At 40.3% G+C, this 26,971-nt stretch overlaps 1 protein-coding gene and 1 pseudogene across 1 annotated transcript in view; one reads left to right on the top strand and one right to left on the bottom strand.

Annotated features, from left to right (window-relative positions):
* Positions 1–26,073, bottom strand: part of TOP2A (DNA topoisomerase II alpha) — a 34,759-nt gene extending 8,686 nt beyond the window's left edge. The window contains exons 1-28 of the mRNA XM_007531039.3: positions 25,951–26,073; positions 24,990–25,145; positions 23,939–24,029; positions 23,314–23,377; positions 21,411–21,556; positions 20,833–20,930; positions 19,973–20,185; positions 18,979–19,152; positions 18,691–18,792; positions 18,453–18,590; positions 15,214–15,352; positions 14,063–14,220; positions 13,159–13,284; positions 12,835–12,945; positions 12,583–12,688; positions 12,383–12,492; positions 12,036–12,128; positions 10,983–11,097; positions 10,762–10,883; positions 8,691–8,839; positions 6,955–7,186; positions 6,210–6,344; positions 5,912–6,112; positions 4,858–5,053; positions 3,632–3,723; positions 3,376–3,540; positions 3,160–3,243; positions 1,686–1,874 (exon numbers count right to left, since the gene is read on the bottom strand). Of these exons, the coding sequence (XP_007531101.1) occupies positions 1,686–1,874; positions 3,160–3,243; positions 3,376–3,540; positions 3,632–3,723; positions 4,858–5,053; positions 5,912–6,112; positions 6,210–6,344; positions 6,955–7,186; positions 8,691–8,839; positions 10,762–10,883; positions 10,983–11,097; positions 12,036–12,128; positions 12,383–12,492; positions 12,583–12,688; positions 12,835–12,945; positions 13,159–13,284; positions 14,063–14,220; positions 15,214–15,352; positions 18,453–18,590; positions 18,691–18,792; positions 18,979–19,152; positions 19,973–20,185; positions 20,833–20,930; positions 21,411–21,556; positions 23,314–23,377; positions 23,939–24,029; positions 24,990–25,145; positions 25,951–25,971 (3,726 nt within the window). The 5' untranslated portion in view covers positions 25,972–26,073. The remainder of the gene's footprint in view (positions 1–1,685; positions 1,875–3,159; positions 3,244–3,375; positions 3,541–3,631; positions 3,724–4,857; positions 5,054–5,911; positions 6,113–6,209; positions 6,345–6,954; positions 7,187–8,690; positions 8,840–10,761; positions 10,884–10,982; positions 11,098–12,035; positions 12,129–12,382; positions 12,493–12,582; positions 12,689–12,834; positions 12,946–13,158; positions 13,285–14,062; positions 14,221–15,213; positions 15,353–18,452; positions 18,591–18,690; positions 18,793–18,978; positions 19,153–19,972; positions 20,186–20,832; positions 20,931–21,410; positions 21,557–23,313; positions 23,378–23,938; positions 24,030–24,989; positions 25,146–25,950) is intronic.
* On the top strand, positions 16,611–18,439 carry LOC132541939 (large ribosomal subunit protein bL35m-like; annotated as a pseudogene).
* Positions 26,074–26,971: the final 898 nt, after the last annotated feature.

Raw genomic sequence — 26,971 nt, 5'->3', positions numbered from 1 at the left:
TGGTCTCTCTACCTTTCTCTACTTTTCTACTTCTCTCATTCAAATAAGATATTAAAATTTTTTATATACCCAAGCAATGTGTCCTGGAGCCCCTCTTCCCCCAGAGCTCTGCCTCACTAGGGAGAGAGAGAAAGGCTGGGAGTATGGACTGACCTGTCTTCACCCATGTTCAGCGGGAAAGCAATTACAGAAACCAGACCTTCCACCTTCTACACCCCATAATGACCCTGGACCCATACTCCCAGAGGGTTAAAGAATAGGAAAGCTATCGGGAGGGGATGGGATACAGAGTTCTTGTGCTGGGAGTTGTACCCCTCTTACCCTATGGTCTTGTCAATATTTCCATTTTATAAATAAATTTTAAAAATATATTAAGTATCTAAAATGACTTCACCCCAATAATCCTTGCACATTGCTCTATATTTGCTTACTGTATTTACTGCTGCCTGATGTTTTATTTATGACCTGTCTGTTCTAAAGTCTTGTTCAGTTTTCCTTTGTAATCTTGCTCACCAGAGTCTGGGGAATATAATGTCTAAAGGCACAGGACTTCAAATCAGGCAGGTAAGATTTAGGACCCCAGAATATCTTTCCAAACTATGCAGTCTCAAACAAATTATCATATGTTCTTAACTTTAGAACTGAAAACAGCGTAATACCAATACCAACTCTCCAGCATTACAGTGAAAATAAAATCTGTCTGTAGCCTTTAGGCCAGTGTTTAATCCATAAAGTTCACATAAATGCTACGCCCTATCATCTCCACTATTTTTGCTGAAGTCACTTGGGTATTTCACTGCTGTAAACCATGTCACATTGAAAAAATCAACAGTAAACAAAAAAAAAGAGAGAGACTTTTTAAACAAGCCTTCAAAACCTCTCTAGATCTATGATCAGAAATGCATAGTTGAATAGATTAGCGGCAAGTGTGGTGGAATAATCCAAACCAAAAAAGAACTAGTATGGATTCAGACTTCAGTTCGCAGAGGTAAAAAATAAAGAAATAGAAAAGTTAAAAAAAATATATATGATTTGTTCAGTTTTTAAAAATATGCCAAGGAATGAACTTGATCATACACAATTACATCGAGTGGCTTCTTTAATCCGATTTCCTTTCTTTCTTTTTTACCAGAACACTGCTCAGCTCTGGTTTATGGTGGTGCAGGGGATTGAACCCGGGACTTGATGGAGCCTCAGGCATGAGTCTGTTTGCATAACCATTGTGCTATCTACTCCTGCCCCACCTTAAAATATTTTATTTATTTTCCTTTTTTGTTGCCCTTGTTTTTATAATTGTTGTGGTTACTATTGTTATTGATGTTGTTGTCAGGTAGGACAGAGAAATGGAGAAAGGAGGGGAAGACAGAGATGGGGATAGAGACACACCTGTGGGAGCTGGGTGTTAGAACCGGGATCCTTATGCCAGTTCTCAAGTTTTGTGCCATGTGTGCTTAACCTGCTGCGCCACAGCCCGACCCCCTTAATCCAATGTTCTATTCTTTGCCTTTGAGAGAGAGGAAAGGTACAACAGTGCCATCTGTGGCGCTTCCCTGATGCCATGGTATTCCCAGGTGGTTCTGGGGATTCATGTGTGGATTAAGATGTTCATCCTTCTAGGTGAGAACTATCTCCTGATCTGTTCATTTTTAGGTGGAAATATGCTTGTAATATTTTAAATGTATTACCTTAATTCTCTTTTTATTTTTCTTCTCTGCTTCTGCTTTCATCTCTGAAGTCACTTGAGGGATGACTCTTCTTCCGCTTGGAGAAGGTAGAACTTCGGTCATTTGTGCTTGTGCTTTTTTCCCTTTTGCTTTCCCTCCTTTTCCAGGCAGTCCAATTTGTTCATCTTGTTTTTCCTTGGCTTCAACAACCTGCAAAAAAGGATTTAAGATAGCAAGTTTATAAACTAATAAAAAGGTTATAGAATAGGATATATATGTATTGGTTTCAATTTGTTGCATCTTTTAAGTGGGCAATAAGCTACTTTACCTAAACTACTAACAATAATGTTATAATACAGATATCACCTTTCTGTATATCTACTCTATGCTACATTCTTCTCTTTATTGAAAAATCAACTCCTTGTTATTATTCACTTCCTTCTTAAACAAGAGAGAAATTGAGACTGGATGGCAACATAGAGAAGGTGAGAGACTCTTTCTGCCATAATGGTGCGCATGAATATCCTGACCTATGATCTCAAGAGCATCAACGATGTTGAAAAAAGAAGAGGCCAATGCAAGGTTATTTAATTAGACTGTGCTCCAAAGTCATCGTCTGGTTTCTAACCGTGATGAAGCATGATTACATTGGTGAATTTGAAATCACTGATGATACACAGCTGGGAAAAATTGTTGTGAACCTCACTGGTAAGTTAAACAAGTATAGAGTGGTCAGCCCCAGATTTGATGTGCAGCTAAAAGACCCAGAAAAATGGCACAATAACCTGTTCCCGTCCCGTCAGTTTGGTTTCACTGTACTGACAATCTCAACTGGTATCATGGATGGACCATGAAGAATCAAGATGAAAACACACAGGAGGGAAAATCCTGGGATTCTTTTTCTAGGGATGTAATACATAAATGCCAATAAAATGCCTCAATGGACAAAAAAAAAAAAAAAAAAAGGTAAAGTGAGAGACACACCTGCAGCACTGCTTGATAACTTGTGCAGGTGGGGACTGGGTCTTAAACTCTGGATTCCTTGCGAGATGTTACATGTATACTCTTCTGGGTGTGCGGCCCACCCACCTTTTAATTTATTTATCCCCTTTTGTTGCCCGTTTTTTGTTGTAGTTATTGATGTCGTTGTTGGATAGGACAGAGAGTAATGGAGAGGATGGGAAGACAGAGAGGGGGAGAGAAAGATAAACACCTGCAGACCTGCTTCACTGCTTGTGAAGCAACCCCCTGCAGGTGGGGAGCTGGGGGCTCAAACTGGGATCCTTATGCCAGTCCTTATGCTTTACGCCACCTGTGCTTAACCCACACCTACTGCACTACCGCCCAACTCCCTTAATTTTTTTTATGTTATCTTGAAATGTTTTCTTATACTTCTGTATTCTTCCTACTGCCAATTGTGAAATTTCTCCACAAATATATTAGTAGAGTATTTCATTAATAAAAACTTAAACAAAGGCACTATGTAACTGCATACCTCCAGTTCTTCAATAAAAGCAGCCAAGTCTTCTTTCCACAAATCTGATGGACTCTTTTTCTTTAATATTTCTAGTTCTTGCTCCTTTGTAAGATAGTAAAAAAAAAAAAAAATTAAGTCAATTTATATGCATACACAGGACTTTAATGAAGCTTTATTTTTCACCATTAGAACACCACTATACTGTGCACTATAGACCAGTAATCAGCAACTCACTTTTTCATTTCTTTGTTTGCACAGTTCATCTTTCTTTTCCTTGGTTAGATACCAGAGAGGCATATCAAGAAGGTAGTTGAAGGTAGGTCCAGAATCTGCAACAGAGTCAGTCCTGTCAGTTCCCTTTTCACTGTCACTCTCTTCATTTTCTTCTTCATCTGGAACCTAAAGGAGTAATTAAAAGGTAGTTACTAAGATAAATGAAACATAGCTATTAGTTTATACATGGTCTTTAACAATATAGGTAAGTGCTAACCTTTTGCTGAGCTTCTTTCCAAGCCTTCACAGGATCTGAATCATATCCCCTCTGAATCAGAACTTTAATTAATTCCTTTTTAGGCTTATTTTCTATGAAAACACAAAGAGATAATGGTTTTGAGTAATATTCACATAATGGCATAAGGTGTTACCATATTAAGTCAAAAGATTAAAAACAGAAATTGGGGGTATAGAAAAAAAAAAACCCAGGGCGGGGGTAGATAGCATAATGGTTATGCAAAAAGATTCTTGTGCCTGGGGCTCCAAAGTCCCAGGTTCAATCCCCTACACCACAATAAGCCAGAGCTGTGCAGTGTTCTGGTGTTTCTCTCTCTACAGCTCTCAAAAATAAACAAAATACTTAACAATGGAAGCCTTTACTTACAACAAGTCTCTAGCTCAATTTTAGCTCTAGCTGAACCTCTTTTTCATTTAGGCACTTGATTTGTAAAGCTTTTACTGTCACCCACATAAACATTGATTTTTCCATGTTGCAGTCATTTCCTTTATTTTTCTTCTAGAAAAATAAAGCACTTAACCCGCCGTGCTACCACCCAACTCCCGGTCTATTTTTTTAAACCTCCCTTATACCCAAACTTTAGCCAAACCCATTTTCTTCCCCAACATAGTTGTTTCTACTGTCATAAAAAGGTGTGTGTGTGTGTGTGTGTGTGTGTGTGTATGGGGGGGGGGGCTGATGGTAGTGCACTTGGTTGAGCGCACACCTAGCAGGGCACAAAAACCTAGACTCAAGCCTCCAGTCCCCACCTGCATGGGGGAAGCTTCACAAGTGGTAAAATAGTTTTATAGGCATCTCTTCCTCTCTCTCCCTATTTTTCCCTTCCCTCTAAAGTGTGCATGTATATATCAGTGACTACTAGGAGGCAGTAGTGGTAGAATTCTGGGCTTGGAAACATGAGGTCCTGAGTTCAAATCTCTGTCACCACATGCCAGAGCACTGCTGTGCTTAACTATTCAGTTTTTATAATCTTCTTGCCTTTTTTCTATTGATTAATCTGTGCATAAGAACCTCTTACACTTAATCTCTATCTATAAAAAAACTATAAATGCTTAATCATTTAAAAGGCATGTAGGTATTTGAATTAACTGCAAGGCATGACTGGTCGAACTAAGTGGATTTGTCTTTCCTCTCACCAAAAAAGCTGAAAGGAAGTTTGGCGCGATTAGTTTTAAGCACAGGTAATTGTTATTCTAAAAACATACCGATGATTATTTTGCCATCTATTTTCTCTAAGATAAAGCGAGCCTGATTGTTCAGCTTCGCAGATTCAGCACCAAGCATTCCTAGAAGCCATTCTTTTCTTAACCCATAATACTTCAGCCTGAGTTCAAAGAAGTCTCTTAGAATATCCAGTGCTGTCTCATATTTCTTTAAACAGCCTACATGGTCAAAAAGCACCTGGAAAAGAAAAATATTAGAGTAAAAAAAAAAACAGGTAACTTGATACTAAAAAAAAAATTTTTTTTTTAAGTTATCATTCAGGCTTCATTGCTCCAAGCAGGCTTTTTTCAGTCAGAAAGAGATGGAGACAGCGAGATAAGGATGAAAGGCACCACAGCACCACAGCTTCCTCCAATGAGTTGGGGGCCAGGCTAGAAACTGGGTCACGCTCAAGACAAAGCAGACACACTATCCAGGTGAACTATCTTTCCAGCCCTTAGATATATGGCTTTTCCTTTTGAAAAATGTAAAAATATGGGCTGGGGCAATAGCACAATGGTTATGGGAAAAGACTTCAGAGCACAAGGTTCTACTAGGCTTAGTCTATCTCTAGCACCAACAGAGGTTGAAGCTAAGCAGTGCTTTGGTTTAAGAAAAAAAAGTAGCTCAAGATATCCTATAAACTTGATATTAACCTTGAATGTAATTTGAACACATTTTTTTTCCCCTCCAGAGTTATTGCTGGGCTTGGTGCCTGCACCATGAATCCACCGCTCCTGGAGGCCATTTTTTTCCCCTTTTGTTGCCCTTGTTGTTGTAGCCTCGTTGTGGTTATTATTGCCATTGTTGATGTTGTTCGTTGTTGGATAGGGCAGAGAGAAATGGAGAGAGGAGGGGAAGACAGAGAGGTGGAGAGAAAGGGAGACACCTGCAGACCTGCTTCACCACCTATGAAGTGACTCGCCTGCAGGTGGGGAGCCGGGGGCTCAAACAGGGATCCTTATGCCGGTCCTTGCGCTTTGCGCCACATGCGCTCAAACCTCTGCGCCACCACCCGACCCCCTGAAACACATTTTGTCACAAAACAAGACATACCATAGAGTTGCATGTGAGACTAGTTTGGAGTTTGAAAACTTTGTGTAGTCCAGCCCTCTCTGCTTCGGCTAGTTTTTCTTCAGACATCTTCACAACAAACTTCACAGTAGTATCTGTATGGTATTCCCTATAGTCTGTTATGAGAGGAGGTGTCTTCTCGGTGCCATTCAACATGGGTTCTAGAACTTGTTCTTTGTATGTCTAAAGAAAAGAAATAACCCTTATGAATAGCCAATAGCAATAGTAAAAACATGCTTCTTTCAATCACAAAATTAAAAAAAAAAATCTAGTTACTCACTTGGGTCCATGTTCTGACTGGAAGCTCTGAGATTTCAATGGTTGTGGAATTAAGAACAGCTACTTCACCACTAATGACATACTGATTTGGAGCCAGCTCTTCAATTGTACCCTTAAAGTTCTTGTAACTTGGCAGCTAAAACAATAGATTAAAAAAAGAACATGTCAGGCAGGGGTAATTAGCATAATGGTTATACAGACTCTCATGTTTGAGGCTCCAAAGTCCCAGGTTCATTCCCCTGGCACTACCATAAGCCAGAGCTGAGCAGTGCTCTGGTAAAAAACAAAACAACAAAAAAAGAACATGTTTTCTAAATGTGATACTAAAAATGGAGATTATGATAGCATTATATAATAAATTTAACACTAAAAGCATTAAGTAAATTCTATTTAGGTTTTTTTTTTATTATAAATATAGTCTACTGAATTAAAACTAGAGGAAAGCTGTGTTTTTTTAAATATTTATTTTCCCTTTTGTTGCCCTTGTTTTATTGTTGTTGTAGTTACTATTATTGTTGTTATTGCTGTTAGATAGGACAGAGAAATGGAGAGGGGAAGACAGAGAGGGGGAGAGAAAGATAGACACCTGCAGACCTGCTTCACCACCTGTGAAGCTACTCCCCTGCAGGGCCAGGGGCTCGAACCAGGGTCCTTACGCCAGTCCTTGTGCTTTGTGTGTGCTTAACCCGCTGCGCTACCACCCGATTCCTGAAAGCTGTGGTTCTTAGCATATACAGAATAGTTACCATTGGCAAAGGCTCTTCTCCATCCATCAAACGTCTGATGTTATTTACAACTTCACGAACATCAAAGTTAGGGATCTTACAGGACCACCCGGTACCAATCCCTTCAGCACCATTTATCAGCACCATAGGTATAATAGGAATATACCATTCAGGCTCAACACGCTGGTTGTCATCATATAAGAACTTCAATGTTTGATCATCTTTTGGTGGAAATAACAACCTAGCTAAAGGGCTGAAGAAAACAGAGTATCATTTTACAAAAATACCGTTTTGGGTCCCAGGTTCAGTCCCCGCACTATCACAAGCCAGAGCTAAGGAATGCTCTGGTAAAAAACTGCTTTTTGGGTGGATAGCATAATGGTTATGCAAAGAGACTATTATGCCTGAGGCTCCAAAGTCTCAGGTTCAATCTCCTGCATGAACATAAGCCAGAACTGATGAGTGCTCTGGTAAAAATAAACACACACACACACACACACACACACACACACACACACACACACAACTTCCTGTCTCTCCTTCTTAATTTCTCTTTGCCTCTATTAAAAAAAAAAAATCCCCACCTGCATGGGGAAAGCTTCACAAGTAGTGAAGCAGGGCTGTAGGTATCTCTTTCTCTTTTCCCCAACTCTCAATTTCTCTGTGTCTTTCCACATGAAGTAAATTCTATTTAGGTTTTTTTATAACTATAGTCTACTGAATTAAAACTAGAGGAAAGCTGTGGTTTTTTTTTTTTAAATATTTATTCTCCCTTTTGTTGCCCTTTTTTTTGTTGTTGTTGTAGTTGTTATTGAACAAGGAAGACAAAGTGATTACAATGTCTAATGCAAATGAAAAGCTGAATAAGGTGACTGGGGACAAATGAGCATTCATCTTATGCTTTCCATAGATATGGAAGGCAAGTAGCTGGGTGGGACTATTGTATGAACTGTAGCATATTTAGCAACCTTCCCAGTTTCTGCACATTAAATGCCAATAGTACAGGCCCACTAGTCAATTAAAAAATAAAAAAATATTCTGGTTGACGATCATCGATTTATTTATTTTTCCCATCAGAGTTATTGTTGGGATTTGGTACCTGCACAACAAATCCACAGCCATATTTCTCTCCATTCTTTTATTTGATAGAGGAAATAGGATTGAGATAGAGGGAAGGACACTTGAAGCACTGCTCAACTGTTCAGAAAGCACCTCCCCCTCAACCCTGGCAGGTGGGGACTTGGGGTTTGAACTGGGTCCTTGCACGTGGTTAAGAACCACGCTTTATAATTACTAGAAGAATATTTATAGCTTGGCAAAGAAGACTTTCAAGGGATAAAAAAACCATCAAAATGAATCTGAATAGGCTAATTAAAATTCAGCGAGCTATTATTTTTTTAAATTAATGAACCAGCATCTATATCAAAAGCATATTTTCTGATTAATTTAGGACTTGCAGGTGCTGGGTGAAGATGTACCTGGTTGAGTGCACACACAGTAATGCACAAGGACTTGGGTTCAAACCCCAGTCTCCCATGCTGGAGGGAAACTTCATGAGTGGTGAAGTAGTGCTGCAGGTGTCTGTCTCACCCTCCCTTTTTAAACTTGTCTCTATCCCCCCCCAAAAAAAAATCAATAGAATTTAAACAGGATTTGTATTTAAATTTAAATTAGGACTTGTATTTTCGCCACCTAAGTCATATTATTATTTCTTGAAACTTATAAATGGTAGCTCCCTAGAAATTGAAAGCACCCACCTGAGCATTGTGAAGATGTATCGAGGACTAGCAGAATCCTTGCCACCATGCAGCCTGGTACCAAACTGACCAATGGGCTGCAAAAGGTTCAAATTATTGCTACCCACAAAATTCTGTGCCAAATTGATAATGGTCATCATCAGTGACATCTGAGAGGAAAAAGATTCAATAATAGGATCTTAGGGGCTTTTAATAACATATCCATTAACTTAAGTAAAGAATCACTATAATTCTGTAAAGTCGTATAAAAGACATATATATTTCTGCTTCTGAGTTCAGGGCTCTTGCCTTTCAACAATTTGTCAAATCTCAAACCTGAAGGCACGCATACCTCTTCTCTTTATTTTTTTCCTTTTTAAAAAATATTTTCCTTTTTGTTGCCTTTGTTTTTTTATTGTTGTTGTCGTTGGTAGATAAGACAGAGTGAAATAAGACAGAGAGGAGGGGAAGATAGATAGGGGGAGAGAAAGATAAGACACCTGCAGACCTGCTCCACCACTTGTGAAGCAACCCCCCTGCAGGTGAGGAGCCAGGGACTCGAACCAGGACACCCTTGAAGCTGGTCCTTGCACTTCAAGCCATGTGTGCTTAACCCTGAAGATTTTATTTATTTATTCATTCATGAGAAAGACAGGAGAGAAAAAACCAGACATTACTGATATATGTGCTGGCAGGGATCACTCAGGACCTCATGTTATGAGTACAATGCTTTATCCACTACCTCCCAGGCCATAGTATACCTCCTGTCTTTATTCTCAGAATGAAATATTCTTTCCCTCCTTCCTTTCTTTCTAATATAGCACTTCGTTCATTTCCATCTCTGCATGTGTATCTGTTGGCTCTCTGGCTAACTTGTAATTATGATCTGAAAGCAGGGAAAACATGATTTATTTATTTTTTGCCTCTGGGGTTATTGCTGGGGCTCTGTGCCTGCACCATGAATCCACTCCTCCTGGAGGCCACTCCCCACCCTTTTGTTGCAGGCTTGTTGTGGTTATTATTATTGTTGTTGATGTCTCTCATTGTTGGATAGGATAGAGAGAAATGGAGAGAGGAGGGGAAGACAGAGAGGGGAGAGAAACACAGACACCTGTAGACCTGCTTCACCGCTTGTGAAGCGACTCCCCTGCAGGTGGGGAGCCAGGGGCTCGAAGTGGGATCCTTACTCCAGTCCTTGTGCTTTGTGCCATGTGCATTTAACCCGCTGCGCTAGTTCCCAACCCCCATGATTTATTTTTTGTATAACCACTAAATGAGAATATTTCGAATAATTTGTTGTATGAACATTTACTTAGAACTGATATGTTTTTATGTGAAATAAGCATCAGAAAAGATATATGCCAACTTACTCACGTGGCATTTAGGAAACAAAGGAGGGAAAAGATAGGGCAATCTGAGAGTGATACCATACATAGATGTGCTATAATTCATAATTTCCTAATCACTATATAACTTTTGAATGTCTAAATTTTAGGGAGTGAATATACAGCATAATGGTTATGTAAAGAAACTCTTATGTCATGGTCCAGTAGATGGCGCAGTGGATAAAGCTTCGGACTCTAAGTATGAGGTCCTGAGTTCAATCCCCGGAAGCACACATACCAGAGTGATGTCTGGTTCTTTCTCTGCCTCCTTTTATCTTTCTCATTAATAAATAAATAAAATCTTAAAAAACAAAACAACAACAACAACAAAACCAAAGAACTCTCATGTCTGAGGTTCCAAAGTCTCAGGTTCAATCCCCTATACCACCAGACCAGACCTAAACAATGCTTTGGTTATAAAAAATAAAAGCAAACACCTAATAATCTGGTAGTTTTCACCAAACTGTTCTCTACTATGTATCTCTTTTTCTTCTTTATTTCTTGTCATTACCAAGGCTTCGCTGACCCAAAACAATTTCAGCACCAGATGTGTTGGGATGAGCTTGAACCTGGATTTTACACGACAGAGCAGATGAACTATCCAGGTGAGTTATGTTACCAGCCCATATAATTTCACCAAGTGCTTGGATAATGATTTGTATTTTTGCTGCAGTGCTTTCGGAAAATATTATGGATTGTGTATTTACCTCACCATGATGATAAGAAGACATCTCAGCCACCGACCCAGCTAACTGAGCTACCTTGACCTCTCGTTTGTCATTCCGTTTGAAACATGTAAACAAAACTTTTCTCTGTCCTGGTTTCAAACCTTCATAATGAAAAAAATGTAAATATTAGTATGTCGAACACAACCATCTCTGGATATTAATTTTACTTTATGATGAAAGACTGACAAAATGCAACTCACCATCTACCATTGATGGGATAGATCTCTCGTTATCAGAATTCGAGAACAGGATAAGTTCCTTGTTTATGAAGTCATTGTATGTCAGATATGTAGTAGTTTGGCCATACAGGTAATCCTGAGGGACCAAAGAAGAGTTTTACATATGTGTCTATTTAAGGGGTGAGGGCAGAGAGCATAATAGTTATGCAAATACACACACACATACCTGAGGCTCCAAAATCCCAGATTCAATTCCCCACACCACCATAAGCCAAGCTGAGCAGTGCTCAGGTAAAAAAACAAAACAAAACACAAATTCTCTTCTGTGTCTAGCCTCTATCCCTCTCACTCTAAATTCAGTCCATTTAAACTGGTTCTGTTCCCAGGTAAAAAGCTCAAAACAGGATCCTTACACTGGTGCTTGTGCTTTGCGCCATGTGCACACTTAACCTGCTGCACTACCGCCCGACTCCCAAGAACTATCATTTCTATAGTTGTTATGCCCCTTAAACATGGAATCACGCAGAAGCATTCTGTATTAAACTAGTCATTTTAAAGATAGAGCAAATTTAATTTTTGCACAATTAGAATGCACCAGACTTTCATGCTTGAGGCCCCAGGTTCAATATCTAGTACCACCATTATGCCAGAGCTGAGCTGTTTCACGAAAATGTCTTCAAATATGAGATAAGTCAAAAACAAAAGGATAAATATGGGATGATCTCACAGACAAAATTTGAAAAACAAGATCAGAAGGAAAAACACTAAGCAGAACTTGGACTGGAGTTGGTGTACTGCACCAAAGCAAAAGACTCTGGGGCGGCGGGGGTGGTGGTTTCAGGTCTTGAAACATGGTAGAGGCAGACCTAGTGGGGGTTGTACTGTTGTGTGGAAATATTATGCATGTACTATTGTATTTTACTGTTGACTGTAAACCATTAATTCCCCAATAAAGAAATAAAAAAAAGTCTTCAAATATATATATTAAAATTTCCATTGCATTCTAACAACTTTAGTTTATCAGTCCTAAAATGTAGTAAATAATATGTTCATTGAGATATTTAAAATTTTTACCTCAGGAAGGCCAAGTAGCTTTCGTTGTCTTCTATCCTCCATGAAATGAGTTAGCCATTCCTTTCGATCATCTATCTGTTTTTTGCTAAAGGCCTAGAAATTAGAAGATGCAAAGATGTTACTGGCACTAGTAGTTTCTAAGATCTCTTCCATAAAAAGTTAGCAAAAAGTCAAAGTCAGTGTTCTAAACTAGCTGGTCCCTTTCTCTGGCAACACGTTTACCAAGAAAACATTTTATTCTGTAAAAATGTAAATGTATCAATTGACTGGCTATAGCAATAATTAAAAAAAAATAGAATGGGGGGAAGAATTAGGATGTGTACATGAATTAGAGATTAAAAACTCACTAGGCTAATTGCAGCATCATCTTCAGGACCAGAATATTTGAATTGGATGCGATGTCGTTTCATATCGGCAAAGTATTCTTTAGCTTCTTTTGATGTGCTAGTACCCAAACCTATAAAACAAAGAATACAAGTTATTTTGTATCATCTTGAACAATAGTCTATAATAAATCCAGAAGTTCTATATGGGTTTCACCACAAACCTTTGTAATACTTGACTTTCCATTTTTTATGGTTTGGAGTAGAACTCTTCCATTCTTCAAATTCAGGCAGGCTATAAAATGATATTTCTTGTTTGTTTTTAGATACCTGCAATAAAGAGCATAGCATATGGCTGTGGTTTTGCACATTGCTGAGTTCATGTAAGCCACTATATATCACTGTGGTTATGTATAACCAAGGCTGAACAGTAAGGCCTTAAAAATATCCATTATGCTTTTCAAGAAAGTTTATACCTTTACAATGGGAGTGATGAATTCTTCCAGAAACCGATGTCGCAGAAGAGAGGGCCAATTGTGATGGATAAAATTAATTAGCAAGCCTTTAATATGAGAGCCGTCTTGGTCCTAGAAGTATTTCAAAGTTCAAAACAAAAAATAACTCTTTAGAAACTAAATAATGGCTGACCTATTGATAAGCTTAGCTGATTACTATGTTTATTAGAAGTAATGAATAAATTTGAAGTTTGAGCAATGTCTTCTCATTGCAGGAATGCAATGCAATTACAATATATACTTGATTTAGTTTAATAAACCAAAATATTTGATAATAAATCTGACCTGATCTGTCATAATCATTATCTTCCCATAACGGAGAGACTTTAACGAATCTTCATCTTCATAGTTTTTCTTGTACTGAAGACCCACAATCTTGATGATACTGTTAATTTCAGCATTTTCCATTATCTGAAAACGACATGTGTCAAATAGGTTATGTCTTGCTAATAAATTCTCAAAGAATAAACAAACTACAATGTAAACACTTCCTTAAAACAAGAAATTGTTCAGGGAGTCAGGCGGCAGTGTAGCAGGTTAAGCTCACATGGCGCCAAGGGCAAGGACCAGTTGGTTTAAGGATCCTGGTTTGAGCCCCTGGCTTCCCACCGGCAGGGGAGTCGCTTCACAGGTGGTGAAGCAGGTCTGCAGGTGTCTATCTTTCCATCCCCGGCTCCCCCTCCTCTCTCCATTTCTCTCTGTCCTATTTAACAATGACATCAATAATAACAATAACTACAATAACAACAACAATAAAATAAAAACAAGGGCAACAAAAGGGAAAATTAAAAAAATTGTCCAAGATATGTTTAAATTCTCCAATGAAGGAGTGAAATATAAACATGAAATTCTGTATTAGATTCTAAAGACAGGTTGTTTTTTTCCCCCTGCCTCCAGGGTTATTGCTGGGGCTTGGTGCATAACCTATGAATCCACCTCAAGGCTCCCTTTCCCCTCTGTTGCCCTTGTTGTTTATCATTGTTGCTGGATAAGACAGAGAGAAATCGAGAGAGGGGGGAAGACAGAAAGTGGGAAAGACAGACACCTATAGACCTGCTTCATCACTTGTGAAGCGACCCCCTGCAGGTGGGGAGCCCGGATCCTTAAGACAGTTCTTGCGCTTTACCCTATTTGCGCTTAACCTGCTGCACTACCACCTGGTCCCCTGAAGACAATTTTTATATTTTACCTGCTTATGAGAAGCTTCTCGAACATTGAGTATTTTTCCTCTAAGTGGGAATACCCCATATTTGTCTCTGCCAACCACACCAAGGCCCGAAACAGCCAATGTTTTAGCTGAGTCTCCCTCAGTCAGGATAAGTGTACAGTCAGTGGAGTTTCGGCCTCCTAAAATGAAAGTAAAAAGTTTTTTATTAGCACATTCAGTACAACCTCAAATATATTAAGACTTATGATGATAGAGATAATTTATAATTCATAAGAAGCTGGTTTAGGAGTGAAAAATAGAGCTATAACTATCTCTATGTAGAGGGTTATCAATATAACCATTCTAGTAACAGGGTAGTAGCTTCTTATTTTTTGCCTCCAGGGTTATTGCTGGGGCTCAGTGCCTGTACCACTAATCCATTGCTCCTGGAGGCTACTTTTTCCCTTTTGTTGCCCTTGTTGTTTATCGTTGTTATTGGATAGGACAGAGAGAAATGGAGAGGAAAGAAAGACAGAGGGGGAGAGGAAGATAGACACCTGCACCTGCTTCACCGCCTGTGAACTGACCCCCCTGCAGGTGGGGAGCCAGGGCTCGAACCAGAATCCTTACACCAGTTCATGCGCTTAACCCACTATGCTTCCGCCCGATCCCCAATATTAATATTTTCAAATTCTTGTGGTCTGTTCATTTTATTGGTTAACTGCATATCACAGATATTTTCCCCCTTAAGATAATAGCTAAGTTTTATTTAAAAGAAGCTACTTCCGGAGTGTGTGTGTGTGTGTGTGTGGGGGAGCCCAGGGGGCAGTATCTGCGGTATCTTCATAGGTGGTGATGGTCTGCAGGTGTCTTCTTCTCTGTCCTATTCAACAATAGCAGCAATAACCACAATGATAAAAAAAGAACAAAAGGGGAAAAAATAGCCTCCAGGAGCAGTGGATTCATGGTGCAGGCACTGAGCCCCAGCAATAACCCTGGAGGCAAATAATAATAGTAATAATAATATTATGCTGGGGAGATAGCATAATGGTTATGCAGAGACTTTCATGCTTGAGGTTCCAAGGTCTCAAATTCAATCCCTAGTACCAGCATTCCTTTGGTATCTCATCCCTTCTCTCTGTATTTATTATTAAAATAAATATTTATTAAAAAGAAAATATTAATATTTATACCTGCATCATTTGCATCATCAAGTTTAGGAATTCCTTTGATTCTGTTGTGTTTGACAGCCGAACACTTCTTGTTTAATTGGACTTGGGCCTTAAACTTTACCCAGTTTAATATGCTTTCTACAATGCCACAGCCAATTGCCTGGAAATAAGATTACATTAGGGAAGAGCTGGGTCAGAAATCTAGAGTACAAATGAGCTACCATAAAAATAATTCAAATACTGGAGAGAGATAGAAGAGTAATTTCTATACAGAGGGTGGCATACTTTCCTGTATCAGGTTATAACCACCAAGGGAGCTAGTACCTTTGAGCTCATTCACTCAGTAAAAATTTACTGATGTAATTGTATATTGTACACCAGTCACAGTGTTGGAGATCTCGTAGTTAAAATGATAAGCACTTCATGCAAAAAGATTAACGTGAAAAATTTATAAGGAGGAAAGAGCACTATGTTGTTGACTTATTAAAAGATAGTAGTAGAGCTAAAGCTTGGATAATATAGCTTCCTTTAAGTGGCAGTGAGATGAGGCAGGAAATGGCAGGGTCATGTGGAAGTTCTAAGAAACTAAATTTTTCTAAGAGTAAAAATAATGGAGATAAAAATGGGGGAGTCGGCGGTAGTGCAGCGGGTTATGTGCAAGTGGTGTGAAGAGCAAGGACCAGAGTAAGGATCCCGGTTTGAGCCCCTGGTTCCCCACCTGCTGGAGTGTCACTTCACAGGCAGTGAAGCAGGTCTGCAGGTGTCTTTCTCTCCCCTATCTTCCCCTCCTCTCTCTATTTCTCTCTGTCCTATCCAGCAACAATAATAGCTACAACAATAAAACAAGGGCAACAAAAGGGAATGAATAAATATTAAAAAAACAAAAAAAAAATTTTTTAAATGTATGCTGACAACTACTACAACAATAAAAAAAGGGCAACAAAAGGGAAAAGTAAATAAATATAAAAAAATGAAAAAATGCGTGCTTTAGATATAGAATGAACATTAAGAATCTGTTATAGTAATTGAGGAACAATAATGGGAAGCTACTGAGGTATCCTGAAGATGACTTGCTCATACATTAGAAGTGCACCAATTTGAATGCACATATTATCATATATATGAACCTGGATTCAAGTTCCTACCTCCACCTACAGGAGGGGGAAGCCTCACAAACAGTGAAGTGCTGCTGCAGGTGCCTCTTTTTCCAATTCCCTTCACAAATTCTGTCCTATCAAGTAAAATAAATAAATATTCAGGGGTGGGGGGAGATGATGGCTGGGGAGATAGTATAATGGCTATGTAAATAGACTCAAGCCAGAGGCAGTTAAAGTCCCAGGTTTAATTCTCAGCATTTCATAAACCAGAGCTGAGTAGCTGAGTAGTGTTCTGGTAAAAGAAAAAAAGAGAGGGAGTCGGGCTGTAGCGCAGCAGGTTAAGTGCAGGTGGCGCAAAGCACAAGGACCGGCATAAGGATCCCGGTTCGAACCCCGGCTCCCCACCTGCAGGGGAGTCGCTTCACAAGCGGTGAAGCAGGTCTGCAGGTGTCTATCTTTCTCTCCTCCTCTCTGTCTTCCCCTCCTCTCTCCATTTCTCTCTGTCCTATCCAACAACGACAACAACAATAATAACTATAATAAAAACAACAAGGGCAACAAAAGGGAATAAATAAATAAAATAAATATTTAAAAAAAAATTAAAAGAAAAAAAGACCCAATGCAGCTGCTGTAGCAGAGTGGCAAGATGGTGGCCCCCATTTTGGCCCGTGTAGTGAGAACATTATCAGGAATCTTATGACCCCTGAGTACTTTGGGATTTTCAGTCTATCAAAACTGTGCTGAGTGTCTATCTTAGTTCTGTACTGTCCACTCGACATTTAGTCATGTTCAGTTGCCAGCTGCTCCTGCTGTTCCCAGGCTTATTACGTCTACCAGAAACTTGAACTATAGGCATACTTCAATCCTTAGTAGACTGATCCCCTTGCTTGCAAATATCCGAGGCAACCTGTCAGAATTGTAACATGTTGCAGTTCATCAAAAGACAAGAGAAAGACTGTGAAAGCTGTTGTCTATAGGTTTCTTTGACTTCATTCTGGCCTTTGGCTCAGGAGGAAGGCCAGTTATAAGAAATTGTGGAAAAAAGACAGCTGCAAGAAAGAAACGCTTAAGGGAATTTTGTGTTCTGCAATAAAACCCAAAGTAAACTCTTAGATAAAATAATATCTTTCTGCAAGAGACTAAACCGGTATGTTGATGATCCTTATCAGATGTATCACGATTGAACAAACCTGAAAGTATAGATTAGCTTTATGACTTCCCAGTTACTGAATATATATCATATGATGTCTTTGCAAAAATGAATAAGATGATGTAGACTGTATCAGCTGGTATGAAAACAAATAGTATGCTGTTAAAGTCTTAAGACTTAATAGGTTAAACATTCTCAGATTTTGTAAGGAAAATAAAAGCTTTAAATTGATTTGAAAAAAGAAAAAAAAGTGGAATTTCCCAGTATGGTGGTCAGAGTATGGAGAGAATTAGTTCAATTCTGGAAGTGAAAAAATAAAAAATAAAAAAGGGCAAATATATACAAATATAGATGGATAGTTGTAGAAATAACAGTAAACCCATATCTGCAACCATGGGAGAAACTGCTGTAGCTTACAATGGAGGGACTGGGGATCCAGAACTCTGGTGGTGGGAATGGTACAGAGTTGTACTCATTATTTTACAATTTTGTAAATCATTTAAAATAGTATATGTTCTGTTGGCATATCGCACCAAAGTAAAAGACTCTGGGGTGGGTGGGTGGGGATAATACAGGTCCATGAAGGATGATAGAGGACATAGTGGGGGTTGTATTGTATTATATGGAAAACTGGGGAATGTTATGCATGTACAAACTATTGTATTTACTGTTGAATGTAAAACATTAATTCCCCAATAAAGAAATAAAAAAAAAAAGTCTATGTTCTGGATGTGTTGATTAGGAGCAATATGAGACAGTCAAGTGAAGATGTCTAATAAGCAGCCAACAAGACTGGATTCAGAAGTGATCTAAAACTGAGTCGTGATATGTAATTGAGATATAGGTAAATAGGTGGTAATTAATTAAGGCCCTGGTGATAGAAACGAGGTAAGAGATGCTTATTTTAAAAGTAAGAAGTTAGAGTATGTGGGAGGAATCTTAGTTTCTGCAGATCTGATAACGGGAGATGGAAACTAGGGTACTTCTATTTTTACTTCTCTTTAAGTACTTACAGCTTTGATGAATTTTTCACTTAACAGGCAAGTTGATCCAAAGCTCTTGGCCTGTAAAGTCATGTTTTCCTTTGTCTGAGAGTCAAAGGTTGGGTTTTCAATTAAGGCATTCACAAAAATCCACATATGATTTTTCACCTGCAGTGAAAGTTGATATAAGTCATTAAAATGTCACTTAAGTTTTATTTATAGCCTTTCTACTTATTTAAGGGAAAATAAAAAAGGTACAATACAGTACCTGATGTGCTTTTACTGCAACACCTCCCTTGTTCTTTTTCTTCACAACATCAACAAGTTTAGTCACAATCTGATCAGCTACATAATCAACATGTCTGCCACCCTAGAGGAAAAAAAAAACCCACCAAAATTATGAAGGTCATTATCTGCAAAATAGTGATACATTTTTAAGTAAAATCGACTCATTTCTTTTCTATCAAGGCAGCCAAATATTAGTTATTTTCTGTATTAAAAAAAGTAAGAATTCTTTAAAGATATATCATGCTTAATAATTCAAGAATAAAATTACCTTGGAAGTAGCAATGCTGTTGACAAAGCTAATCTGCTGAAAACCCTTTTCACTCATTGTCAAACATACTTCCCATCTGGGGTTTACTTGTTCATGGATAATTTTCAGTGGATTACCAGTTTCATCTACCTTATCCTTCAAGTACATATCCACATAGCTACGGAATCCTTTTACCTATATGGGAATTAAAAGTAAAAGTATTAAGAAAAAAGTCATAGGGGTTAGGGCATTGCTCATCCACAGGTTGTATGTGCCCGACGCAGGTTTTACCCCCAGCACCAAAACAGCATGTGAAATTCCTGGATGATGATGGATGATGAAGTGGTGCTTGGTTGTCTCCACCTACATCCTCCAAGCAGAATAAAAATTGGGCCAATTGGGCTGCTCAATAGAATGAGAAATTCCGGGAGCTGGGTGGTGGCGCACACATTACAGTGCACAAGGACCAGGGTTCAAGCCCCCAGTCCCCACCTGCAGGGGGAAAGCTTCACAAGTGAAGCAGGACTGCAGGTGTCTTTCCATCTCTCTCCCCCTTCCCGCTCAGTTTCTGGCTGTCTCTAATTAATAAAGATTAAGGAAAAAGATGTTTAAAAAAAAGAATGAAATTCCCTGGCATTGTGTGCATGCTTATATACAAACTTTTAAAATGTGGTATATCCTTTTTTTTTTCTTCCAGGAATACATCAGAAGTGACAAGAAAATATATGGGAGGGGAAATCAACTTGTCATTTAGGATGATCAAAGTTCTTGTAATATGTGTGCTTAACCAGGTGCACCAATACTTGGCCCCAAGATCAAAGTGAAATTTTTTTATTAAAATCATTTTAAAAAATTTTTACCAGAGCACTGCTCAGTTCTGGCTTATGGTGGTATGGGGGATTAAACTTCTGGGACCTCGGGGCCCCAGGCATGAGTCTCTTTGCATAACTATTGTGCTATCTATGTCTGCCTCCAAAGTTCTTTATTGTTTTTAAAATCTCATGAAAATACTTACTGGCAGCTTATTCCCATTGAGAAACACTTTCACATCTTTAGTGGACCCAGCAATATCATATGCTCTTCTAAACATCAATGCAACAATATCTTTGTCCAGGCTTTGCATTTTGAACTTTGATAAATCAGGTTGAAAGGTAATACATGTATAATCTTCTCCACTAAAAGGCTTGAGTTCCATTGTACCAGCTTTGCCCATGTTATCCATCCATGTCTGTGGATATAAAGAATAAAAAAAAATGAAAACCTCAAGCCATTTCTCAACTAGAGCTAAATAACACAATTTTGTAAGTCTTAACAAATAATCCAATGTAAGTTCCTAAATGACTTTTTTTTTTTTTTTGCCTCCAGGGTTATTGCTGGGGCTCAGTGCCTGCAGTACAAATCCACTGCTCCTGGAGGCCATTTTCCCCATTTTGTTGCCCTTGTTGCTACTGCTATTGTTGGATAGGACAGAGAGAAATCGAGAGGAGAGGAAGACAGAGAGGGGAGACACAGACACCTACAGATCTGCTTCATCGCTTGTGAAGCAGCCCCCCTGCAGGTGGGGAGCTGGGATCCTTACACTGATGATTTACAATTTTTTAAAAATAGATTTTATTGGATAGAGACAAAGAGAAATGAAGAGGGGGAGGTGAGACAGAAAGGGAAATAAACTCCTGCAGCACTGCTTCCTTCTCTGCTTGTGAAGCTTCCCCCTTGCACATGGGGACCGTGGGCTTGAACCCTGGTCCCTGAGAATGGTAACTTGTGCATTCAACTTAGTGTACCACAACCCAGCCCCTGACTTAGTAACTTAGGTTAAACCAACCACAGCGCCATTATAAACTTTGCGCAACATAATAAAAAATATTTACTTGCCTGCTTAAACATTTTCTTGTATTCTCTACTAGCTGTTTCCACAGTAAATTTGGTACTGAATATGTTACACAACTTGGCTCCATAGCCATTTCGACCACCTGGGCAAATTAAACATAAATGGTTGCTTTATTATTTCATTAACAGCTTTATTTTTTAGTCACTGGCAAAGCTGTTTATGAGATTTACTCCTCCATGTATATGTATTTATGTTTTAAAGATTCAATTATAAGAGAATCAGAACATTACTCTGGCATATGAAAGGCGGCAATCTAACTTGGGACCTTGAGAGCCCAAAACTTCATCTATTGTGCCACCCCCCCAACTGCTTATTTACATTTTTAACCGTTATGCCAGTCATTTAAAATATGTATTTTCTTTTTTTAAAAAAAGATCTATTTATTAATGAGAATGAAAGAAGGAAAGAACCAAATATCACTCTGGTACATGTGCTGCTGGGATTGAACTTGGGACCTCATTCTTCAAAGTCCAATGCTTTATCCACTATGCCACCTCCCAGATCACAAAATAGGTATTTTCTCCAGCAATAAGTTTATTCTAAAATTTTTTCATTACTGTACCTGTAACTTTCTTTTCATCATCATCATAGTTACTAGAAGTTAGGAGTTGTCCAAAGATGAGAGCTGGGACATACATCTTCTCAACTTTGTGTTCCACAACAGGTATACCTTTTCCATTATTCCATATGCTAATTAAATTGTTTTCCCTAAGGTAGGAATTTTTATTGTAAATGTTAAAGTATTTTATATTTAAACACACCTAACATAAATGGACAAGTCTCAAGTCCTTTTCTTTTATTAAGGTTAAAAAAAGCCTACATAATTTGGGGGCCAGGTAGTGGTGCACCTGGTTAAATAAATAATAGTCAGAGAAGTTGAGAAGGAAAGGAGATAAGAGACAGAGAGATACCTACAGGACTGCTTCATTGCTTGTGAAACTTTCCTCTTGCAGTTGAGGAGCAGGGGCTTGAACTGGGTCCTTACACACCATACTGTGTGTACTGTCACTATGCAGTTCTTGCCTCCCAACATTTTTCCCCCTCCAGGGTTATGGCTGGGGCTCCGTGCCTGTACCATGAATCCACTGCTCTTGGAGGCTATTCTTTTCCCCTTTTGTTGTCCTTGTTTTTTTATCATTGTTGTGGTTACTATTGTTGTTACTGATGTCATTGTTGTTGGATAGGACAGAGAAATGGAGAGAGGAGGGGATGACAGAGGGGGAGAGAAAGACAGACACCTGCAGACCTGCTTCACCGCCTGTGAAGCGACTCCCCTGCAGGTGGGGAGCTGGGAGCTCGAACGGAGATCCTTAGGCTGGTCCTTGTGCTTCGCACCATGTGTGCTTAGCTGGTACACAACCACCTGGCCCCTCAATATTTTAAAAATGTTATCATCAAGTCCTTAGGCATATTCGAGTCTAAAGTATAGTTTGTCATAATGGATAACAAAAAGGAAAAACAAACATTCTGATCTCTCAAAGGCACGTCTATTATTTCTAACATCCAGAAATGTTAGATCAAATTGTTCTTTACCACTACCTACTGGTTTACCATTTGAATCACATCACAGGTTCTAGGTACCAGAATGTGTAACATTTATTGGAGATGCATACTGAAGTGTTTAGGGTTGAAGTGCCATAATGTTTATAATTTATTTAAAATCAAAAACCACATTTCCCTGAGAAATGAACCTTATGCATGTGCAATACTACCAAGTTGTTTCCCCTTTGCAATTTTTAAATTTGAAATACCTGAAGGGAGGGAGAGAGGAAGAAAGGAAAAGAGAGACATCAGAACACCACTCCACCATCCATAGTGTCCTCTTTGGGTACTATTAATGGTGCTTCCATGCTGGGGCACAAACTCAGGGCCTTGCAGGTTATAGGGCGAGTGTTCCTTCTACTGAGTTATTCCTTGGCTCTTCTAATTTAATTTGAAACAATTCAGAAAAGATATAGACGAAGCAGATATGGAATGTGATAATAGTTAGACCTAGTTGGTAGGCAGGCTGTTTATCTTAGCACCCTTTCTGTATTTTTGCAATTATTATTTTTCTGAGATCACTGCTCAGATCTGGCTTATGATGCTGGGGGGAAACTGAAACTGGGACCTCAGAGCCTTTGGTATGAGTCTGTTTGCATAACCATTATGCTATCTCACATGACAGATTTTTTTTTTTTTTGGCCACTGGGGCCTGCTGTCTATACCAGAATCTACTGCTCCTGGAGTCCATTCCCCCCCCCATTTTGTTGCCCTTGTTATTGTTACCACTGATGTTGTTGTTGGAGAGGACAGAGTGAAGCAACCTCCCTGCAGGTGGGGAGCAGGGAGCTCGAACCTGCATCCTTATGCTGGTCCTTGTGCTTTGCGCCCTGTGCGCTTAACCCGTTGCACCAATTTCACTACATATCAAAGTAAAAGCAACCAGCAATGAACTATAATAAAAGATTACACAATAGACTTACGGGTCAATTGTGACTCTAATACAAGACATCTTGGGGTCCCTTTGTTTGTTGTCTGCAGCATTGACTGAAAAAAAACAACACCACAAAAATAGCACCAAAGAGCTGTTAGTTTAGTAATTTTTACTCATAGTACTGTTTTTTGAAAAGAATTTAACTAGAGTCCTTTTGACTGCCTTTCCTGGACCAGCCAGGAATACTTTATTTTTAAAATTTATTTATTATTTATTTTCCCTTTTGTTGCCCTTTTATTTTTATTGTTGTTGTAGTTATTATTGCTGTTGATGTCTTGATGTCATTGTTGTTGGATAAGACAGAGAGAAATGGAGAGAGGAGGGGAAAGATAGATACCTGCGGATCTGCTTCATTGCTTGTGAAACGACTCCTGTGCAGGAGGGGAACCGGGATTTTTATGCCGGTCTTTGCACTTTATGCCATGTGCCCTTAACCTGTGCCACCCCCAAACCCCCGAATACTTTCTTCTTTAAAAGCCACAGCACTGCTCAGTTTACAGTTATGCCAGAGATCAAGGCTTTTGGAGCTGTAGGCATGCTATCTTCTCAGACCAGAAACGATACTTCATATGAAAAATTAGACTGACAGATCTTAATGTGAAGAGTGTACTCACCTAGAATCTCATCAAAGATTTTGTACAAACCAGGAACAAACGTCACTTCCCTATAGTTAATGCCAACATCTTCATCATAAACCCACATTTGCTAGAAATAAAGCAAAGAGATATAGTTACTCTTGCCCGATATTTATTTGTGGCTACTATAAAGTTTTCTGGATTAAATTTATATTTAAGATACTACATATATGATTATGTCATTTAGAGGACATGAAGTATAGAAAACTGATGGGGGGAGTCGGGCGGTAGCACACTGGGTTAAGTGCAGGTGGTGCAAAGTACAAGGACCAGCATAAGGATCCTGATTTGAGCCCCCGGCTCCCCACGTACAGGGGAGTCGCTTCACAGGCGATGAAGCAGGTCTGCAGGTGTCTATCTCCCCCCCCCATTTTTCTCTGTCCTATCCAACAATAATGACATCAATAACAATAAAAACAACAATAAAACAAGGGCAACAAAAGGGAATAAATATTAAAAAAAAAAGAAAAGAAAACTGATGTGGGGCCCAGGTGGTGGCACACCTGGTTAAGCACATATATTACAATGCACAAGGACCCAGGTTCAAGTCCCCACCTGCTGAGGGGAAGCTTCACAAATGGTCTCTCTCTCTCCCCCCATCTCTCCTTTCCTCTCAATTTCTGGCTGTCTCTATCCAATAAGTAAAAGATAATTAAAAAAAAAAAAAACAACTGATCTGGAATAGTAAGTTTTGTTTTTTTTTTGTCTCCATGGTTATTGCTGGGGCTTGGTATCCACCACTCCTGAAGGCCATTTTCCCCACTTTTGTTGTCATTATTATTATTGTTGTTTTTGCTGCTGTTGGATAGGACAGAGAGAAATCGAGAGAGGAGGTTAGACAGAGGGGAAGAGAAAGATAGACACCTGCAGACCTGCTTCACTGCCTGTGAAGTGACTCCCCTGCAGGTGGGGGGGAGGCTGCAACAGGGATCCTTAAGGTGGTCCAGTACAGTGCTCAATGAGTGCTTAAAGCCCGGCCCCCAACAGTAAGCTTTTAAAAAGTAAGTACATTTAATTAGCTTGGCCTTACCTGGGTCACCAATTCCACAGAGCCAATGTAGGTGTCTGGGCGGAGCAAAATGTGTTCCAGTTGAGTTTTCTTTTGATAGATTCTCTCAACAGACAGTCTTTTCTTAGCATCTTCATTTTTCTTTGTTTTGCTGATTTGCATATTTTCATTTACAGGCTGGAGATTTAAAGAGAAATTGGTGAAAAAGGGTATTTCAGCCATCAGAAATGCCTCTAGCATCACAGTCTGTGTCGTGTACTTTCAACCTTTAGCAGATTGGTGGACCTTCCACAGTTTTGCCCCCGCACGGGCACTGATGTAACTGCAGACTGGGTTCCAGGTGTCTTTTTTTTTTATTAAAAAAAAAATTGGGGCGGGGGTAGCGAGCATAATGGTTATGCAAAGAGACTCTCATGCCTGAGGCTCCAAAGTCCCAGGTTCAATCCCCGCACCACCATAAGCCAGAGCTGAGCAGTGCTCTGGTAAAAAATAACAAAAAAAAATTTCCCTGTGGTGGCGGAAATATTTTATTAGGAAACTCAAGAGAGCCTGAGCGAGGGCCAGAGCGCTGCAGTTCCGACCTAAGCTGGTGCGGGGCGGAGAGGGGGGTTGCGCCTCAGGCCTGCAAGTCTTGTGCTCTAACGGGCTGAGCGATCTCCCCAGGCCCCAGCTGTCCGTTTACACAGACATCTGGGTTTTCCTTGCACGTCCCGGAGGTCGGCAGCAACCCCGCCCGCCCCCGCGACTCACCCAGCGGCCCGGCGACCGCGGCGAGCCGGGAAGACGCGGCGGGAGGGGTCGGGCCGGCGGGGCCGCTGAGGCGCCGATCCCGCGGTGTGAACCCCACCGGCGGGTCCGCCGCCGCTCGATCGCGCCCAGCTACGCGGCCGCCCCGCAGCCCGGAGCCCCGGCCCTCACACGCAGCCTCAGAGACGGCGGGTCGCCGGAGGCGCCACCACCCGGCCCCGCCCGCGAGCTGTACCTGCAGCGGCGACACCTCCATGGTGACGGTCGTGAAGGGGCTCGAGAACCCTGGCAGGCGACTTCGGCGGCGGGGCCCACGAGACGAGCCGCGGAGGACGCCGCTTCTCCACAGACGCTCGTCGGTTAGGAGCGGTCCAGAGGGTCTATTTGAACCTTCTCCTAGCCCGCTCAAAGAAGATTAGCCAATCGCTGACTTACTTTCACCACCTCCGTCAAGGAAAACCAATCATAACTGGCCTTTTATAACCACCAATAAACGGTTGAATTAGCAGGGGGGCCTGTTCGAATGAACCAATTATATAGGGAGGCGGGACTAGGCTCTTTTTGAAAGCCACCACTCTGTGGCATCCTGAAGAGATTGACAGGGATTCTGGCCAATGAGAAGGGAGTGGGAGTTTTGCTTGAACTTGAGTCTCTGAGGAGACTGCGGGGCTGTGGAAGTGGGAAGGGGTTTTCTTTTCTTTATTTTTTTTTTGGTATTATATTTATTTATTTATTGGCTAGAGACAGCCAGAAACCGAGAGGGAAGGGGATGGTAAAGAGACAGACAGACAGACACCTCCAGTCCTGCTTCACCGCTCGCAAAGCTTTCCCCCTGCAGATGGGTCCCGGGGGCTTGAACCTGGGTCCTTGGGCACGGTAACATGTGCGCTCAACCAGGTGCGCCACCACCCGGCCCCTGAGAAGGGGTTTCCTGAAGGAGGCAAACGGGGGTTAAAGAGGAAGGATATTTATACTCTAGGGGAGGGTAACTAGTTTCAGTGTTTGCTGTCAGGAAACTGTCCTCGGTCCTGAGACTGACCTACCTACCTGCCCTTCTCCCTTCTGTCCACAACCGGGAGTCCTAGCTCCCTTCCCCCGCACAGGACGTCGGCGTCCTAGGCTGGCAGCCCGAGATGCTTGAGCAGGGTCTGGTCTCAGTCCCCCCCACGACTGAAATATGTTTTCAGAGGAAGAAAAGCGTCGCTATGGTGGCTTTTGGTTTCTGCATGATAGACAGGTGTGGAGAGGCCACGCGA

This window comes from Erinaceus europaeus, chromosome 12 (genome assembly GCF_950295315.1).
Source record: "Erinaceus europaeus chromosome 12, mEriEur2.1, whole genome shotgun sequence".
Lineage (NCBI taxonomy): Eukaryota > Metazoa > Chordata > Mammalia > Eulipotyphla > Erinaceidae > Erinaceus > Erinaceus europaeus.
This window is presented reverse-complemented; position numbering and strand designations above follow the sequence as displayed.